The sequence below is a fragment of the Balaenoptera musculus genome, chromosome 19 (assembly GCF_009873245.2).
Source record: "Balaenoptera musculus isolate JJ_BM4_2016_0621 chromosome 19, mBalMus1.pri.v3, whole genome shotgun sequence".
In the NCBI taxonomy this organism is placed as follows: Eukaryota; Metazoa; Chordata; class Mammalia; order Artiodactyla; family Balaenopteridae; genus Balaenoptera; species Balaenoptera musculus.
The window spans coordinates 58,982,705-59,002,455 of NC_045803.1; the positions used below are offsets into that span (position 1 = coordinate 58,982,705).

Below are 19,751 nucleotides of genomic sequence, written 5' to 3' on the forward strand. Positions count from 1 at the left end.
TGTGCCGTTCTTTCCCTGGGGGATTCGCAGCCCGAGTCAAGGGACCGAGCCCAGAAATAAAACAGGAGCAGCTTTACTGGAACAAGTGGGGACTCAACCCCCCGCCCCCCGTGGCTCCTTGAGAACCAGGCAGGGCTGTCCCACGAGACCACCATCAGAGCCTGGAGACCGTCACGGCAGCCAGAGGGAGGATGGGCGGGGAGAGCAGTCACGCCCAGGGGCACCCTCCCGCTCCCATGGCCGCCCGGGACACAGCGGCCCTTGGCAATGGAAAAACGTTCGCTCCCTGGAGGAAGCAGAGTCGCCGGCTGTGCAGGAGGGATGATGAGGTGGAACCCCGTCGAGACGAAGAGCGGCCCAGCCTGCAGTCTCTGGGTGGGGGGAGACCCAGTCGGCCCTGAGGGCTCCTTGCCCTGGACTTGCCCCATGCCCAAGTTCAGGGGCCTGGCTGGTCCAGAGAGCACAGGTGGCCACTACCTGTCCGGGCTTGGAAAGGTTGGGACCACGAGGTGGGCAGGGCCAGACCCACGTCGACTTTGGGCCCCAGAGCCCTTCTTCGGGGAGGGGGCGAGGGTAAGAGCCCAGCTGGGGGCCACATGCCATCCTTCGACCAGCCTGCGCAGAGGTCAATGAGGGAGAGGGGCTTCTGGAACCTTCTGTGCCCCTCTTTGACCCAGAGAGTGTTCTCCGGTGAAACGGGTAGAGACAAGCTCTGTGAAGATCTGATCACCCGGGGTGTTGGTGTGATTTAGGCGTTTAAGTTTAATCACCGTTGAGTTCCTACTTGCAGGATTAAGTCACCCTTTGGCTGGAGGACAAAGATCTGGGTCTTGCCAGACTGGACCCCAAGAAGTAACGAGTGCAGCTCGGGGCCTGTGTGGCGTGGCCAGGCACGTGAAGAAATCGAGGAGCAGTTTCTGGCAGGAGGGTGAAGGGTCCTGGGGCCCCAAGGGATGTTGCTAGCCTGGGGCAGCCCCACGAGTGCAGAGGGCGCCTTTGGGGGTGAGGATGTGCTGCTCTCCTGGGCCTTGGGCCACCCCCTTCACCACCTTGGAGGCCAGGGAAGGGTCACATGCGTACGACGCACAGAAGGGTCCTGTCCAGAGGCAGGAACGCCACGGGGCGCCGCTTCCTCCCCGGGGTCCTCGTGACATCGCGGGGTGTCTGAGCTCTCCCACTGGGCCCAGATGTCACCCCCGCCCCCTCCCACTCTGCCTGGAATCCAGTTCCGCTTGCCTGGCCCCCATCCCCAGTCTGCCGAGATCCCACGCCCTCATGGTGGTTCTGGCTAACCCCACAGGCAGGGCTGGCTCAGCGATGTCCGAGGTCTCTGCCTCGCTGCCGACAGCCTGACCCCACCAGCCACTTCCCCAGGCAATTTCCCAAGAATTCGGGGACTACGTACGAGAAGAGGGCTCCCCCAGCAGCCAGCATCCCACCTTCTCCAAACAAACTGCTCTCTCCGTGCACAGGGTTGAGTGATGTAGGTTGTTGGGCGAATGTGCCCTGGTCCCCCCACCCAGAGACATTTCTCTCTCTTGCCCCCTCCTGCCCCTGCTCCTGCCCCAGAGGACCTTGACCAGCCAGCTCCGCTCAGAACACACGTGTGGGGCAGTTTGTTCCGGTTGGTTTGAGACCTGTCCTTTCGTGTCCAGACCCTTTTCCATCAGTGACCGTGAAAGGCACACTCGTTGAGGGCCAAGGAACGATCGGGATGCCAGTGGCCTTTCACGTGTCCCACCTGCTCCCATGGAGACGGAAGTAGGACTTTCAACGCACTAGTCGATGCATCACGGTCTGTGCATCTCATGGAGCTGCCCCTGGGACTTTGTTCAGCTGGTCTCCCTGGAGTAATAGGTTTTCTCCAGCAGAAAGCGAAGCTACATGGTGCTCAGGGACCCTGGGCACCCAACCCGCTGGGGGCAGCACCAGGACCTGGCCCGTGGCTGGTACTCCCTTGCCCCAAGCCCGCGGGTTGGAGTGGAAGCCTCCCCAGTGGCACTCAAGGCCCCTGGTCCCGGCAGCCTGGGCTCGCTCGGCAGCTGCCGTGGATGGGCCTCCTGCCCTCGCTGAGGTTCAGGCGGCAGCTGCCCCGCGACGCCCGTCCCATCCCGGCACACCCACGGCCCGCCACGCAAGGCCCCGCGAGGAATGGAGCTTGCCGGCATCGAGTGAGGGCTGGCAGGGCTCTGGGCCCTGCTCCACCCCGAGGCTGTGATGACAAACCCTCAGGGCTGTTGTGGAGGCTGGTCCCTTCCCTCCGACCCCAAGACGGCCCGTGCCTCCTCCCCACCCGGCGCTGGTCCCGGCCTGGCTGTCGCCCCAAGGCCAGGCCTGTTCTCCTCGGTCCCAACTTCAACGTCCTTCCTGAGAGGTGGATCCAAATTCCCGCTCACCCCCTCGCCTCCTCCCTGGCCCTGATCACCCACCTGTGGCCTCGAGGAGGCTGCTGGCGAATGAATGAATGAATGAATGAATGAACGAACGAACTGGGCAAGGAGGTGTATGATCAACCCCTCCCCCCACCCCAACCCCGGGGAGGCACCTCCAGGAACCTCCCTACACCCAGAATCTGGCACTGAATTCAAGACAGAAAACCATCAGCAGTGCTTATAATTCTTCTTTAAAAACAAAAACCGCTCACAAAACACAGAACTCCCCATGTCGAACCAGCCAAGCGTGTAACAGGTTAGCGGTTAGCAGGAGAGAGAGGCGTGAAGTCACACACACGTCACTGCGCGACATCGTGGCGGGCGGCTGGCGTGGCGGGGACCCGCAGAGCAGGGCTGTACGCCGCTCCCACAATAAATAAACACTGTGCCGACAGCACCCCTTACACTAGCGAGACATGAGGATGGAACAAAGCACAACGGCTGCACACGTTACGCCAAAATTTGGCTTAAAAAAAAATAACCCACAAAGGTGAACGCTCAGGACACTTGTCAGTAGTGTGGTCAGATGGAGCGGAGTCTCTGCCCCAGAACACAGACACGCCTGCCTTCTAAGGGGCGGGCAGGGGCGGGGCCCTGGGCTGCACGGGACCCCACAGCCCCAAGAATCACAGCCTGGGCCCCCCAACCTGCCTTCCCACATGCTGGGGAGAGCCACGCTTCAGAACTACCTCTGACCTTGCAGTGCATAAAGGGACCCCGTCACTCCTGCAGGGGTGGCACCACCCCACTTCCCCAAGATGCACATGGTGGGAAGGCCACTGCAGTCTGGACAGGGACACCTGGCTCCCTGCACTCTGCCAGGTCACATCTAGAGCCAGTGGTCTGACCACGATGCGTCCTAAGTGTCGTCCCGACACCCTGGAGGGAAGAGGTCAAAATCTGCTCAGAGGTTGCTGGACCACCGCGGAAAGGCAGTGGGCAGTGCACCCCAGGCACCATCCTGCCCGCCACCTGTGCGAGGGGCTGCGGTGGCTACGACGGCCACGGTCTCCTCCTGAAGGGGCACAATCCCACCAGGCAGGTGGTACAGCAGCTGTGGCCCCCATTTACAGGTGAGAAAACTGAGGCCCCAAGACAGAAAGTCTAAAATCAGGCCTCTGACTTCCTGGGTGACATTCTGCCTTCAGACGTTGAGCTGGGCCCCTAGAGGCGTGGATTACAGCCCCGGGACAATTGAGTTGGTGAGGAGACTTCTGTGGACGTCGGTCCTCACATGTCAGGAGCTACAGGTGGGCAGGGGTCTCCTGACCAGCATGAAGAGGGAGGGGTGGACACGTGGCCACCTCTGTTTCAGCCTCAATGCCCAGCCTGGCCCCCCGCAACAAGCTGCTTGTCAGGTCTCTCTGGGCCCGTCGGACCACGCGGGGCCCCGGAGCCCAGGTGGGTGGCAGTGGATGGACTGGCCACTCGGCGCTCACGTGGCCCCTGGGGAACGGCTACGGCTGAGCAGTGAGGCTCAGTGCCCGAGAGCTAGGCTCACCCTCCCCCTGGTGGGAAGGTCAGGGGGCAGAGGCCAAGGCAGAGCCGCCAGCGCCTCAGAAGGGCCTGGAGGGAGCCGATCTGACCTTGGGTGACGCCGCTCCCCAAGCTGACTCTGTGGATGGTGACAGCACAGCAAAGCCAGCCGGTGGCCAGGCCAGAGGAGCTTCTGGGCCTCGGCTGCCTCCCCTGGGGAAAATGCTATGGGAACCACAAAAATAAAAGCCTGCGAGCACAGCCTCTCCGGAGGGGAGGGTGGGTGTGCCATGCTGGTCTCAGCGGGAGCCAGACCGCCTGAGAGTCAGGTGGCCTCCGGAGCAGGTGCAGTCAGAGTGCTGAGGGCTGGACTCCAGCTCCCCGAGCCTGGGACAGGTGACAGGGGAGGGGACAGCAGTGCCTCGGCCAGGAGCGGAGAGCCAGCCCCAGATAGCTGGCAGGGCTGCTGTCCAGCCCTCGAGGCCCGGGAGAGCTGCCTTGCGGGAACACAGAGGAGAAGCCCAGGAGGGGTCACGGCGTCTGCTTCCAGATTTCAACTGTGAAGCTTTGAACGGGCTAGAGCTTGGCTCCAAAACCGATGCAGAACAGACCTGAGACAGCACTGCCCACTTGCCCACCTAGGAGCTGCCGGAATCCTCTGGCCTTTGCTCAGGCTGGCGTCCAGGGAGGGATGTACAGTCAGGAGCCCAAAGCTGTCCTGAGTGACAGGGTCTCGCCCCAAAACTGGCCCCGATCTGCACGTCCCGGTGGGAGGTCCGGCGTCTCCCAGCTGCCCCCGACTTCCGCTCGGATCCCCCTGCCCGCGGCAGGCACCAGGGCACCACTGTTGATCAGCCCAAGGCCTTTCCTTCTACAAGCCTGTCATTGAGATGTTCTTTCTTTTTGGGGGTTGGGAAGGGAGCTAGCGCAGGTCTTTAAGGCAACGAGACGTGAGCACGTGGGTTAGTTTCACAAAAGTCACTACATCTACAATAACAGAGAAACGGCAAAGCCGAAGCGCATGTGTCCAGGCCACCGTCCAGAGGGCGAGGCCGAGCCCGGAACTCTGCCAGGGGGTTCTCAGAACCCCTCCATTCTCGGAGACGTGCCAGACTCTGGCGACAGGATCTGGTCCCTCTGAGGCACATCGTGCTACGGGTGGCATTAGGGGAGAAAAGACCCCCTCACGTTTCTTTAAAAAATAATCATCTTGGTGGCGTCGACGCGACCCAAGATTAAGTTAAAACAAAAATAATAAAGGGACTTCCCTGGCGGTCCAGTGGTTAAGACTCGGTGCTCCCAATGGAGGGGGCACAGGTTCGATCCCTGCTCGGGGAACTAAGATCCGACATGGCGCACAGTGCGGCCAAAAAAAATAAAATAAAGTTAAAAAAAAGTACAAATACACAAAGGTGAGAAGGGAGAAGGCCCGATTCGGCAGGAAGCCCGCAGCCTCCTCGGTCCAACGTTCCCGCCTCCACGCTTGAGAGGTATCCACAGACATCCGTCTTCTGGGACTGAATTCGTACCAGGGTTCACAGTGGCCCGGCCGCCACCCCGGGGGAGGGACAGTGGGGGCCCCCAGCTGAGCTGCCTGGATGATGGGACCAGAGTCGCTTTCTAAGGGGTGGGTGGTTTAAAACAATCTCTGCGTTTTCTTTCCGGCAGCTTCTCAGATCTTGTCGCTTACGTCTCCTGGGGAACCACATGCATGAGCTTCTGGCAAAGGACCGTCGTGGAAACTGCCAGGAGAAGAGCGGAGTTACTCGGGGGTCCTGTGGTCCCGTGCCTGGGGGGTCAGGGCAGCGAGGGACGTGGGCTCACCGCGCCCCGTCGTGATGCGTCCCAAGGTTGTAAGAGAAGCCAGAAAGCCAGAAATTTATGTGGAACCTCCCAATTTGTGTGTGTGCCCGTGCGCACACCGCACCCGCAGGCCTCCTGAGAGTTACGTTACTCAGGGAGGTGACGCCAAGGATCATGGCAACAGGCGGGTGCTGGCTCCACCCCTCATCCCGGTTCAGACCCCAGGACCATGGAGAGACGTTAACTAGATGGTGGCCCCGCTGCTGGAGGGCTGTGACACCACACCTGGGCCACCGCCTGGCAGACTTCCGGGACCGGCAGCCAGCATGCCCACCGCGGTCCTCAGAGGGGCTGGAGCAGGCGGGTGTGCTGGCGCCCAGGTGAGCCCATCACCCACAGAGCCTTCGCGGGCATCACTAGGGGGCGATTTCAGAACGGAGGGGCCCTGCTCTAGGCCCTTGGTGTGTTCTGACAGCTCTTTAACAGGGACTACAGTCCGGGCTGGAGGCAAAGTTCCAGCAAAATGACGGACAGTGTCCTGGGCCCCGGGCAGGTGCCCATCAGAATTCTGGGACGGCTACCCTGGGGATTTTGAAGCCCATGCAGGAGCCTGTCACACTAACAGCGGTCTCAGCACAGGGTGCTGAACCAGGCTTGTAAATGAGCCCTGTGGCCACAGCGCAGATCCTGTTTTCTCTCCTCAGCCGGCTGGGTTTAAGCTGGCGGCAGACGGGGATTTCGTTACTTGGCAAGAGCAGCCTGGTTTTCTGGAATCCCTTGTTCTGAGATTAGCTGGTGTGCAGCTGAGCGCCTTACCCTGAAATATGCAGGCTAGGTCACCACCAGACACGCCCAGCTCGGTCTGCTCGGCCAGGGCCTCACACGTCCCGACCCCGACCCCCGCCTGCCGCGTGTCGCTCCGGGCCAGTGCGGTAAGGTCAGGGCAGCACGGCCAGGTGGGCGGGGCAGACCCCAGGGCGGGTGGAGGAGGTCCGGCCGGGGCGAGGTACTCACAGATGCCCTGGAGCAGCCACTTGGGCTTGTTTCTCCACCAGACCCCGAGGAAGTAGACAGGCAGGCCACTGAGGATGATGGTGAAGCCGATGCCGCACTCCACGGGGGTCTTCCAAAAGGAGACGGCGATCAGGAACAGGCAGGCCAGGATGAACAGCACCGGGAGGGCCAGGTGAACCTGGGGAGGGGATGCAGCTGACACCGGGCGCTGGACGTCTCCTCCTGTCCTACACCTGTCGTGTCCTGGCCACCCCTGGGGGAACGGCGTCCTCCCTGTGGCCCCGCCAGAGCCGGCCTCGCCCTTGGGCCCACCCAGCCCCTCCCACGGACCCCCCCCCCCACCCCGGACAGACCTGCGCCCAGCTGATCCTTCCGGATCCAAAAGGGCCCGACCCCCCCGGGCTGCCACACTTGCCGTGCCGCGTCTCTAGGGTTTAGTAGGCCCCGAGGTTCCCCTGAGTCGTGCTGGCCTCTTGAGAACCGGGACCCCACCTTGTTCTCCGTTCACCCACCTCAGCAGCCGGCGCTGGGCGGTAATTACCCAAAGCCCAGCTGGTGCTGGCGGGTGAGCTGGACCAACCAGGCTTCCCACATCACAGGGTGGGACCCTGGCCCCGCCCCTCACCACGCTCTCCCGGGGTTGGGGCAATGCCTCTGGGAAGGCCGCGGCCACCCGCTAATAGGCAAGGGGCGCCCACCTCCTCAGAGTCCTTGCGGATGGACTGGACCACAGGCTGCGGGGCTGCCTGGCAGACAGCCCCGCCCACACAGGGCCCGGAAGAGGCGCCACAGGGGCACCCACAGCGCAGCCAAGGCCCCAGGGACACTTGTCCCGTCTGCACCCACCGTGCCTCCTGCCAGGCGGCCTGCCCACACCCGGAACCCGCCCTCTGCCTACACCTTGGCAAGAGACCCCGGGCTGAGCGAGGGTCCGTCCTGGCTGGCACTGCAGGACTGCTCGGTGGGCAAGGTGGGCAAGGGGCCCGTGGACAGGTGCCAGCTGCTGGCCACACGCCACCAGGACTGAAGGAGGGGCAGGAGCTGCCGGTCGCCAGCCGCCACGCCACGGGCTCTGCCCTCTCACTCCGACACGACTGCCGGGGGCACAGCTGACGTGCTCACCAGGCCTCCCCAGCAGGGCTGTGACCCCCTTTTTGGAGAAACGAGGTCGCCCTCGGGCAGCTGCGCCCAGTACTGAGTTTATGAGGACACAGAGAGTCGACCTCAGGCCGGGGGCACGGTGGGCAGCCTGGTCCCGAAAAGCCTCCATTCACTCAGGGGCAAAGTCAGGACACACGCCCCTCCCCAGACAAGGTGGGGCCCCTCCCCTCCGCCCACGTGCAGTCTGCTCCTGGCCACCCCGGCCGCCCCGTGCTGCAAGCTTCTTACTTCTGCTCCTCTCCTTTCGCTAGAAGATAAGCTCTAGGAGGATTAGGGGCTGGGGGGGGGTTGTCTATCGTGTCCTTTGATGAACCCCAGCACCTAGAATCAAACAGTCATCAACAGAACTCAAGGCCCCCGTCTAGATCAGAAGCTGTTCACGCACTGATCTGCTTGGTTCTCCCCAGGGCCCTTGGAGAAGGGCGCCCTGAGCCCCGGTGTGCAGAGGGGACGGAGGCCCACCCAGGGACGCTGGCTGCCCGGGCACGCGTGGGGACCGCGCGGACCCTCACCTTGATGGGCCGCTCCAGATCTGGCTTCTGGTAGCGGAGCCAGATCATCCCAATGATGGCCAGGGCCACACAGAGCCAGTTGAAGAAGCTGAAGAAGTTGATGACGGAGAATATGTCTTTGGAGAAGGCGTACAGCAGGGTCATGAGGCACTGCAAGCACAGGGACGGGCCGTGAGCCACTGCCGGCGGCGGGACACAACCGGCGGGCGGGCTGCCCGCACGTGCCCACTCCCGTCTTAAAGGAACATGTGGTCTGTGGGACACGCAGACCCTCACGGCAAAGGAAAGCGCTGACGGATTTCAAGGAGGGGTCAGAGGCCACACGCTACCCTGGGGGGGGAGGTTTGGCTTCACATGCCTCCAGGTTGTTTTTGCTTCTTGTTTCTCTCTCTTTTTTTTTATAACCACCACGTATTAATTTTGGAACGAGAAACAAAAAACTATCCAGCGCCCTTTAGAGTTCAGGGGAGCGTGTGGCGAAGAGCAGAATGTGGAGAAACACTTTGCGATATAGCCCGTCTGCATCTCCCCGCCGGCCTCCGGTCCACAGCCTGGTGACACTAGGCAGAGCTGGGACGGTGTGGCCGCTCCCCGGACTCCCTCTGCAGAGCCCCCGACAATCCCCGAGGGACATGAATCCCCGAGGGACACGCCCACCCTCCACCTCGCCCTGCCAGTGACCCCCGCCCCACGAGGGCGGGGACTCACCGTGAACACGAGCGAGGGCACGGGCGTCAGCAGCCGCGGGTGGATCATGGAGAGGATGGAGGGCAGGTGGCCCTCCCTGGCCCCCACGAAGAACAGCCTGCGGACAGAGGGGAAGGCGGTCGGCCTCGGCCGAGGGACCCAGGCAGGTGGGGCGCGGAGGGGGCCTCTGCTGAGGGCTGGGCTCCCTGCCGTGGGCCTCGGTGTCCCTCACGGACCCAGCTGGCAAGGGGCCCTGTCACCTCCAGCCCCCCGCAGGGTTGACATGAACCCACGAGAGAGCCTGGATGGACACAGCAGTTGTGTCACCTCTGGGCAGGAACGTGGGTTATTTCTGTGTCACTTGAATGTTTTGACAGCTATGTTATTACTCAAAGTAACAAAAAACAGAACTCTCCGAGCGCACATGAGAAAGCCACGTGTAGCGGCTCCACCGCTCTGCCGCCAGAGCCTGAGGGACCGAGGGCGGCCCTGGCCGGGCTCACCTGGAAGACGTGAAGAGGGACCCGTTGACGGAGCCAAAGCAGGACAGACCCACGAAGACGGGGATGATCCAGGACATGACGCCCAGGTGGTAGTTCCCGAAGTCCTAGACGGACGCTGAGCGTGAGCCCTGCCCCGTGACGCCCCGACTGCCCCACCTGGCCGTCCGCGTGGCCCCTCCGCATGCTCCTCGCCGCCCCCCACCCCCGGGCTGGCCCCCACACAGTCCCCTCCCCGAGGGCTCAGTATTTATTCGGAAGGCGGGACAGGCCTCTGAGGTGGGGCTGGAGGTCCGTAATGGACTCAGCCCCTCGGCTCTAAGAGCGACCGTCACTGGGACCACCACAGACGTGCGAACTTAAAACTGTCCAGGGTGGCCTGGGCACCAGCGCTGCTAAAGCCCCCCGTGGTCCCCACATACAGCCAGCGCCCTGCACCCGCTGGCAGGCTCGGTAAAGCACGAGCTCAACCCCTCTGAGTAGGAGCGCCGTGTGCAGACGAGGGGCCCGGCCCGCTCCTCATCGTGGGCTCGGAGGGCCGCGGCCGGCTCTGAGCGGCAGGTGGCATCTTACCACGGCCACGGCCTCCGACGTGAGCATCTGCTCAGGGGACAGCGTGGTGAAGTAGGCCAGGTTCGTCAGCACGTACACCAGGGTGACGATGGGGAGGGAGATGATGATGGCCAGGGGCAGGTTTCTGCAAGGACCGGGCGGGCACATCACCAAAATGAAGCCCAGGACGGGGCCGGGCCCATCCCTCGCTGTGGGGGAAGCGGCACGTGACCAGCAAGTGGCTGGAAGGTGGCGCTTGGGGCAGGGCAGCTGTGCAAACCTGGGCCAGCGACTCAACCCTGCCGGCCTGCACGCCCCCATCTGTGAAATGTGTTTCCTGCCCATTCTGAGGACGAACCTTCTTCCAGATCACACGGCCCCCATGATCCTGACCCCAGGGGCCCTCCCGGAAGGCCGTGCACTGCTTTTGTCGGGGGCTGGGCTGAGCCCAAGGATGGGCTCTTGGACAGAACCAGGATTCTTCCTTCTCTCATGTGAAAATGATAAAAACACGCGTCTCTGTTCACATACATACCTGTAGGGATTAATCATCTCCTCTGTGACAAAATTCAAGTAATTCCTAGAATTGAGAGAGCAAACTTTTTATTATACGTTCCTCCCGCAGTCATCGGAAAGAAAGAATGCAGGTTCCATGGGGAGTCCGTCCTGGTTGCCCTGGGCCAGTGGAGAGGGGACGCCCACACCCCCAGGTCCCTCCTGGTGAGCAGCTGGGGGCATGGGGGCGCCTCCTGAGATGGCGATGGTCCTGCCCCTCCCCAGCGCCGTCCCCCCTGGGAAGCAGCACCGGTCCCGAGGTGTCAGCAGAGGTTTATCTCGGGGCCCCGTTCTCGGGGGCAGGACACGAGCCGAGAACAGCACTGCTATGAGGGCCCCTCTGTGCCTCCTCGGGAAGCACGGGGTTTCCTGCCCCTGCCCCGTAGAATCACCCGTGGATGGCCGAGAGGTATGGACTTCTGGACACTTTGGGGCCCAGCACGTGTGTCCCAGGGCCCAGATGTTCTAGAACCTACCATCCCCCGTAGGCAAAGAGGCCGCTGTACAGCGCCAGCACAATGTTCCCCACGTCCACTTTGGTGCCTTCAAACGAGGACTTGGGGTCCAGATTGGACACGTTACCTGGCAGGGGCCAAACAGACAGATAGGGATTCTGGGTTAGGGATCGCGGCACAGAGGCCAAGCCGCAAGTTCCGAAACGTTCCTGGATCAAAATACAGTAATAGACAAAAATGCAACAGATTAAGTGCACCTGTGAGCCACTAGACTCCCAGGGGCCGCGGCAGGCAGGTAGGGTGAACTCGGTTCTGCTAGGTCTGTGGCCCCTGGTCCCGCCCATTCAAGAGGGGGAGGGCAGCTCTGCAGACCCCCGGCCGGGTGGACACCCAGCGCCCATCTGTGCCTGAGGGACAGGATGCCTGGGACGGGCGGGCACCGGGGTGGGTCTGCCTTGCCTGGGCTGCAGCGCGCTGGGCGCCTCAGAGGACGCTCCCTGCAGACCCCGAGATGCGGTCCAGTCAGGGCACCTGGGCTGCGTCTCCACTCTCCCCCTGGGAGCCCAGAGCTGCTAAGTGTAAGCCAGACTTCTCGTCTGCGCACACGAGCTCCCGAAGACGACCTGGACCCACCCCAGGACGCGGCTGCACCCAAGGGGCTGCAGCTGGTGAGGGACGGTGGGCTCAGCTCTGTTCCCTAACCCAGATGGACGTACTGGGCTCTTGGACACAAGAGGGTCAGCTTCTCTGCTGACCGTTTCCACCCTGAACGGCCGCAGGCGTCCTGGGCTTGTGGCCATATCGCTCCAACCTCTGCCCCTGCCTTCACTGGCACCTCTGCTGTGGCTCCTCTTGTGTGTCCCAAAAGGACACCTGTCATTGGACTTAGGGCCCCCCAACCCAGGATGATCTCAGCTCCATTCTTTCCTTAATTACACCTATAGAGACCCTTTTCCTAAATAAGGCCACATCCACCGATTCCATTGAACATGTTTTGGGGGCCACCACTCAACCCAGTATGGTAGGCGTGAAACATGGGGGCCTTAGAAGGGTCCCTGGCTACTAGGACAGTGTCTGGCCCTTTCTGAGGCTGTTACACCATCTGTGAAATGGCCCCATAACACCCAGGCCCAGAAAGACTCGCTCCATAAGGAAGGACCAGCCTGACAGCCAGGTGTCGACAGACACGGGCAGGGGGTCGGCCAGACTCCACAGGGTTTTAGTTCCTGGCTCCCCGGCTCTGGGTGCGGCCGTGACACGGGCCCCATGGCTCCGGATGTGAGGGTCTGTGCCCCGTCCTGCTGAGAAGCACGTGGTCCAGGACCCGAGGGACCAGGCTGAGATGTGACCCCGGGGCTGCTACATGGGTCACTGCCGCCCATGGCTGGAGGATCTGCAGGTCCCTCGGGGGATGGGGGGATGGAGGACGCCACGCCTTCCACAAGGGCGATGGCCTTGGTCACCCCAGGAACACAACAGGGTGATGGTATGAGGAGGGCGAAAAGCAGACCCACGGCAGGGAGGCTCCCATAAAACCCCGTCGTTCTACCCAGTCAAAGCCTGCACTTCAAGGCAGCACCGATTTCCTCTGGCAAACACCGCGGGGGGAGGGGAGGGACCCCAGGCTCCTTTCTGGGTCCCGGCGCTCTGGATGCCTGCACTCGGCCCTGCAGCTGTGCTCAGGCCTGAGCTGGGAGAAGGACTTGGGACGCAGGAGGTCCCTTCCGCTCCCCAGATGAGGCCACGGTCTCGTGATGAGAAAAGGCTCCAGGGAGGCTGGCACCGCACCCAGCCTGCCACCCACACGTGGATCTGTGTTGGAGGCCCGGGTCCTGAGACCGCCTGGTCACAGGGTGGTCAGCAGGCTGGTGGGCGGGGGCAGTGCAGAGAGCCGGCTCAGGACAGGGCACCTCAGCACAGCACCCAGAGCCTGGCTGCTCCCCATGGAATGTTCTGGAATGTGCCTTCCTTTACATCTGTGAGGAGGGGGAGGGGCATCTGAGGCTCAGGCCACCTGCCCAGGGACCCGGGTCCGGCATCCTGAGCACCCCGCCGCTCCCGAGAGTCTGGGGGAGCCCCCCGACTGCTCCCGCTAGCCCAGGTCTCCAGAAGACCCCGCACCCCCACAGGGTGTTGCTGCTGCCAGTCAGGGTCTTAAAACTACTTCTGTAACACTAAAGGCCTTTCACAGCAAGGGCTCCTTACAAGTAATGCACTTGTGATTTTCTCCTCAATCTGCACCATTTCCCCATCAGGACATACTTCGATCTCCTGCTTATGCTTCAAGGGGAACTGCTTTTCGCATACGCTGGAAGATAGATCTTGGTGCAGCCATTAAAACTGGCTCCCAGGACTTCCCTGGTGGTTCAGTGGTTAAGAATCCGCCTGCCAATGCAGGGGACACGGGTTCGAGCCCTGGTCCGGGAAGATCCCACATGCCGCGGAGCAACTAAGCCCGTGCGCCACAACTACTGAGCCTGAGCTCTAGAGGCCGGGAGCCACAACTACTGAAGCCTGCACGCCTAGAGCCCGTGCTCCGCAACAAGAGGAGCCACCGCAATGAGAAGCCCGCGCACCGCAACGAAGAGTAGCCCCCGCTCGCCACAGCTAAAAGAAAGCCCGCACACAGCAATGAAAACCCAACGCAGCCAAAGATAAATAAATTTATTAAAAAAACCCTGGCTCCCACCTCAAGCACGATCCTGAACTAGTGACACTGTACACACGTGGGTGCACGTGCACGCACCATGGATACACGCACGTGCACGTGTGGGCTAGAGACACGGCTATGCAGGAGTACGGCCTATGCTCTTGCTGAGAATAAAATTCAAGGCTTGAAATACAGGCTGGGGTTACAGAACCACCGTTTTCAGCCCTGAGGCCTGGGAAGCCTCTATGTTTTCATCAAGGGGCTCTGGGCTAACAGCTCGGAGTCCTGACGTAAACGCGTCATCGCCCTGAGACAGTGGATGGAATTCCTGATGCAGAACGGTTACTTCCTGGATTTACAGAGTGACTTTGCAGCCTCTGAAACCCCAAAAAAATACTAGCTGCTCTGGCCCCAACGCAGACTGAAGACTCTCATGGGCTCCACTGGGGGCCTCGGTAGGACAGGTGTGGCCGGGCCATCCTGCTGGGAGCTCTCTTGGCTATCCGGGGCCTCATTCCCTGTCTACAAAGCACCCGAATCCCCTGGAGGAAAGTGGGCATCCAGGTGCACAGAGGCCAGCACACCCCCTGCTTCTCTCCTGGCACGGTGGGGGGAGGTTGAGGGGGAGCTCCGCCAGGAATTTGGCTGCTTTGGGCCCTGATCCGCCACTGCAAGTCCCTCTGTGCAGCCCCTCCCTGTCACCTCCCTCCTGCCGACAGCCAGCCGCCCGGATTGGGTGCACACGTGGGCCCCCTCGGCAGAACTCCTGGGTCTGTCCAGCCTCCGTCTGAGCTGGAGGGCCACCTGGATCAGACCCGCAGCCTGGCCGGGCACCCGACCAAACGCTGGCCGAGCTCTGCCCTCCTCTCCACGGGCGCCGGGCCTGCTGGCTCTGCGCGGCACTTGGCCCCGGGACCCCCAGGACAGGCACGGCTCAGGGGAGCCCGCCCGGGGACAGCGGCTCCGCCTGCCCGCGCCACCCGGGCATCCTGTTGGGGCTGGATCCCTCAGAGCAGGTGGGCCTGCAGAGGTCTGGAGAGCTGGGGGGGCGTGCGCGGCACCCGCCTGGCAGTCTCCAGAGCAGCAAGAAGCAAGGGAGGCAGCCACACCCTCATGGAATGATGTGTGTCCGCAGCCGCTCGGTGCCTGGCGGCCACTGCAGGGGACACACAAGGAAACCCCCCTGGGAGGGCAGATCAGCCCAGATCCCAGACCCCGCGTGGTGGTCTCAGCCACCCACCGGCCCCAGCAACCAGGGGACATGCGGTGATGGGAGACACTTGGGATTGTCACGGCTGGGGGCGTCATCCCGTGGGTGGAGTCTGGGTGACGTGAACACCCGGCAACACACGAGACGGCCACCACAACAGACAGTGCCGGCGGGATCCCGCTATAGACGGTGCTGGCAGGTGCCTGGCTCGTGTGCTTGGCCGTCCCCCCCACGGACCCCAAACCGGGATGCCATCTTTGTTAAAAGCACAGAGCTCCAGGTGCCGGCCAGACATGGGATGGATGACCTCATTAACACCCCGCCCCCGCCCATGACCGCCGAGCTCCCCACTCCGGCTCTGTCCTCATGGGGCCCCCAGGCCCACAGAAGGCAGGCAGGCAGGAAAGTCATCACGATGGACAGATGGGGGAGCGCAGGCCCTCCCGCAGGGGCCGGGGGTGTGGGAACCCCAGGACCCACAGTTTAACGGAGTCCCCTGGGCCACCCCGTCTCTGGGGCTTCTCGGCAGGCCCCAAAGCCGCCTCTAACTTGCTGCTCACCCAGAAGGTGGTGCCACCTGGGGTGGGTCCCGCCCCTGGGCTCACCCGCGGTGCAGGCAGGCCCCGAGGCCGCTTCATAGGGTCTGCTCGTCTCAGAGGGCCACGGGAAGGTGAAAGCTAGAGCAGAGCCACATCCTGGGCCCTCTGGCAGCCTCGGGAACCAGGGTGACCGGGGTGGGAGTGTTCACAAGGCCCCAGGGAGCCGATTTCAGGGAAAGCAGCCCAGACCCCTGCGTCATGCAGACAGAGCCATGGCAACCCTCGACCCGGGGGCGCAGGGCACCCCACTCTCAGAGGAGCTGTGCACATGGGGACAGGACCAGGAGCCCCGGGGGATGTGCCAGCCTCTCTGAATCAGAGGACAAGGGCTCCTCATGATGTCTGCGTCCCCCCCAAGATCCCGCTGGGCTTATGTCACACTCACCAGGGCTTGGCCTGGGCCCGGGCACGGGAACCCGCAGTCTGTCAATGCCCAGTCTGGAGATGGCAGCTGGGGGCAAGCTGGAAAAATCCCAGAGCCTCAGGGTGACCAGGCCGCGCCCTGCCCAGTGCTTTCCCTCCTGCCACTGCCCATGGGCACTCCTCCCAGGACGGTGACGACGACTGTGAGAAAGTCATTTCCCAAACCAGGGTGGGGGGTTGTCCACTGTGCAGGAACCTTCCACCTGGTCCCTCCTTAACCCTCTGGGCTTCCACATAATGGTCGTGTATGTGATGGAGCACACTGAACAGGGTCCCCCCAGTGTTCATGTCCCCCTGGAACCTCAGAAGGTGACCTGTTCTGGAAAAGGATCTTTGCAGATGTAATCAAGGCAAGGATCTCAAGGCTGAGACCGTGGACTAGGGTGGGCCCTAATTCCCCAAGGGCGTCCTTATAAGACACAGAGACACGGGGGCCACATGAGGACAGAGGCAGAGTGATGCAGCCACGAGCCCGGGAACCACTGGAGCTGGAAGAGGCAGGGAGGCTGCTCCCTCCAGGTTTCAGAGGGAGCTCGGCCCTGATTCTGGACTGCCAGCCCCAAGACTGTGAGGGGGTAACTGCTGTTGTTCTAAGCCCCTGGCCTGTGTCCTGCGCTGCGGCTGCCCCAGGACACTCCCTGTCTCCACTGTGCCTTCACAGTGATGAAGTCATGATCAGGACATGCAACAGCCGTGGCCTTGGATCCCGCCTCACCATCACGGGCCAAGCGAGCAGGTGGCTTGGCCGTGGGACTAAGCCCCATCTGAGATCAGCTCTGTATGACCCCTGCCCTTAGCGGGTCTCCTGCTCCACCCAGAGACCAGGCACCCTTGGGAGGCTGCACCCCACAGCTGGCTTGCCGCGGGTCCCTCTCTCCCGTCTCCCCACCCCGGGCTGAGCACACGGTGTCTGGTGCCTATTCTCTGCTCTGCCTCGGGGCGGGTGGTGATGGTGCCCATTCACCGTGGCCAGCATCTGTCTCCGGTGTCGCCCGTCTTTTAAACTGGAGGAGCTGCCCCGGGACCTCAAGATCAGCTTCAGGCCTCAAAGGACCCTCTCTGCGCTGCACAGGCTGCAGAGACCCCTGGGCACTAAGTGTGTCCAGCACAGGGCTGTGTGGCTGCCGCCTCCGTCCTGCTGCGGCCCCGTCAGAGCAGCTGACCACCCCGGGCACGGGTGAGCAAGGTCGGCAGGGGGAGAGAGCCAACTTCCAGGCCTTTGATTTCATCCCCGAGGGTGGCACAAGCAAAGCATGTGACTTCCGATCTGTGATGACTCTGGACTCGGAATCTGCACAGAGCCACGCAGGCCGACGGAAAGGTCTCAATTAAGAACAAAGAGCACCCAGAGGAAAGAGCCACCCGCGTCAAAGTCCTCCCACGGTGGCCGAGGGGTGCCCGTGTCTGCCACGTGAACTGCTGCTCCGGGCATTCGGTGAGGAGCGGACCGGCCCGCCCTCCCCCTTGGCCCCGCCCCTGTCTCCTGGGGCACAGGTGACCATGGGGAGAACTGAACCCCAGCCACGTGGCCCCATTACAGCATCCTGCGGTCCTGGCATGACCCTGAGCCCCTCTGAGACGGCCTCCATCACAGGTACCCTAAGTCCTGCACTAGGGGAGGCCGAGCCCGGGAGCCCCCCAAATGTCTCCCCTCCCTGTGAGGACAGCAGCCCTGTTCACAGGCTGCCCGAGCTGCCTGCCCACACCCTGAAGGCAGTTTCAGGCGGCCACCAAGGCCTGGGGCTGCTGCGGCTGCTGTGGCCACTTCACACATGAGGACACCCAGGCTCCAGCAGGCGAAGGGCCCTGCTGAGACCCAGACCCCCCCAGGACGAGGGTCTCCTCCCTGCCCCCCAGTGCTCTGGCCACCTGGCTGGGCTGCCCAGGGCCTTCTCCACCAGCTCCGGACACCACCCTGGGACGGGACGCAGGGTGGGCCGTCCCTCGAGGGAGCTCTCGTCCCCACACACAGTGCCCATCATCACAGGCCTGGTGGGGTCTTGATTGGACCCCGACCCTGCTACAAGCCGGGCAGGGTCAGGCCACCACTGCTCTGCGCCCTGGGGACCCACTAACCTAAGAACTAAACACTCACTGTCAAGTGACTCCCAGCCGAGTCCCAGCCCTGGGGGCACGCTGGCCTTCACAGCTCCACCGGGGCCTCCCCACTGCCAGGACCCCCTTCGGCCCAGGTGGACCCCTGCCACCCCTGCCCTAGGTCACTCCATGGCAGTGCCCGGGCACATATGATCAGCACAGGGTCCAGGAACCTCCACGCCCAGGTCTCCTGGACACAGGGGCCCATGTCTCAGCGCCAGGTAATCTCTCAGGAGCTGCCACGGAGGCCAGGGCCCGGGGCCGGGCCTGCAGGTTCCCCCTCCCGTGAGCTCCCCCAGGGGGCACCCTTTATCTGCAGGGTGACGCCAGCTGCTCCAAACGCTCCAGAAGACGCCGGGGACCCGCCCACCGGAGGACACAGCCCAGCAAGACCACAACGGTCCCATTGTGTGTCCTCCAGGAGGGGCCGGGGCTCAAGGGACGAGCCTTCCCCACTCCCACCCTCCGGTCTTGGAACGGCCTGACCTTGGGCCGTGGGCCTGCTGGGTGTTGTAGGTAAAGGGCCAACAGACAGAAGTAAAAGGACAAAAGCGGGCACGAAGTGCCCTCTGCCCACCGTTGTCAATCAGCCCTGGTCCTTGGGGCTCCCCTCCACACCACGCGCTGGGCCTGCTTCTCTGTGGCCGCCCGTGGCCAAGCCTCCCCCACCCACACTTCGTGGCCACTGGGATCTGAAAGGCCGGCCTGATTTCAGTGCCCCCCTCCTGAGAAGGCTGAGGGAAAATCCAGAGGCCTCGCGTGGTGCCAGGCCCCGCATGCATGACCCCCCCGGCCTCGGGGCCACCTGAGCCCCTCCCGGGCCCTGCAGAGCCAGCCCCGGTCACACCAACTCTGAGCCTTCATCCAGCCGGCCCTCTGGCCCTCAGAAGGGCCCTCCTGCTCAGGGACGAGCCCTGCCTGCCCACCTGCGAGTCTCCTGCACACGTGTCTGATGTCCGCACACCAGACACAGCGCGAGCCCTAGACGGCAGGGCCGAGTCCTCAACCGGGTCTCAGCACAGAGCCACACCCGGGGCCTCAGAAAGTTCCGGTGAAGGAGGACAGGAAGCTGGGCAGGCCTGCCCATGAGTCTCACTGGCGACAAGGCCAAGGCCACAGAGGCCTGGAACCTGGACCTGCCGGGCCCCACGCCCCAGCCCCTTCTGCAGCCCCCAGGCCCCTCTGGGCGCCAGGCAGGCCAGGCGGGGCCAGGCACTGGTAAAGGACAGAGACGGCGCGTGGGCCGGTCTGTGAGATGCGGGTCATGTCCCCCAGATGCATCGTGGCTCGTGGCCAATCTGGGCACCATCACGCTGAGCCCCTGCCAGAGGGGTCCCGGCCCTTCTGCCAACATTCAGCATGGGATCCTTGGGGCAGCCGCCCAAGGGGGAAGTCAGGTGACTCTCGTGGGGAAAGGGTTGTTTTCACAAAGTGTCCTCTACAAGGGAGGGCATCCATCTGAGAGGGAAACCAGCGGACAGGAATTTTGCAGATACTGCAGTGCCTCCCAGGTTCAGAAAGGAATGGCTTTGGGGGAGGACATTTTCGATGGCAATAGAATTATAAACACGTTATGTATTCAAGCTGAACAAAGGCTCTTTGCTATCCCTGCTGAAATTTGTTTT

The 19,751-nt window shown here is 62.9% G+C and overlaps 1 protein-coding gene across 1 annotated transcript in view; it reads right to left on the reverse strand.

The window, feature by feature from the left end:
* Positions 1–2,603: 2,603 nt before the first annotated feature.
* Positions 2,604–19,751, reverse strand: part of SLC7A5 (solute carrier family 7 member 5) — a 33,135-nt gene continuing 15,987 nt past the window's right edge. Inside the window, exons 3-10 of the mRNA XM_036833818.1 lie at positions 11,169–11,274; positions 10,673–10,717; positions 10,159–10,282; positions 9,589–9,692; positions 9,107–9,203; positions 8,399–8,548; positions 6,726–6,903; positions 2,604–5,650 (exon numbers count right to left, since the gene is read on the reverse strand). Of these exons, the coding sequence (XP_036689713.1) occupies positions 5,595–5,650; positions 6,726–6,903; positions 8,399–8,548; positions 9,107–9,203; positions 9,589–9,692; positions 10,159–10,282; positions 10,673–10,717; positions 11,169–11,274 (860 nt within the window). The 3' untranslated portion in view covers positions 2,604–5,594. The remainder of the gene's footprint in view (positions 5,651–6,725; positions 6,904–8,398; positions 8,549–9,106; positions 9,204–9,588; positions 9,693–10,158; positions 10,283–10,672; positions 10,718–11,168; positions 11,275–19,751) is intronic.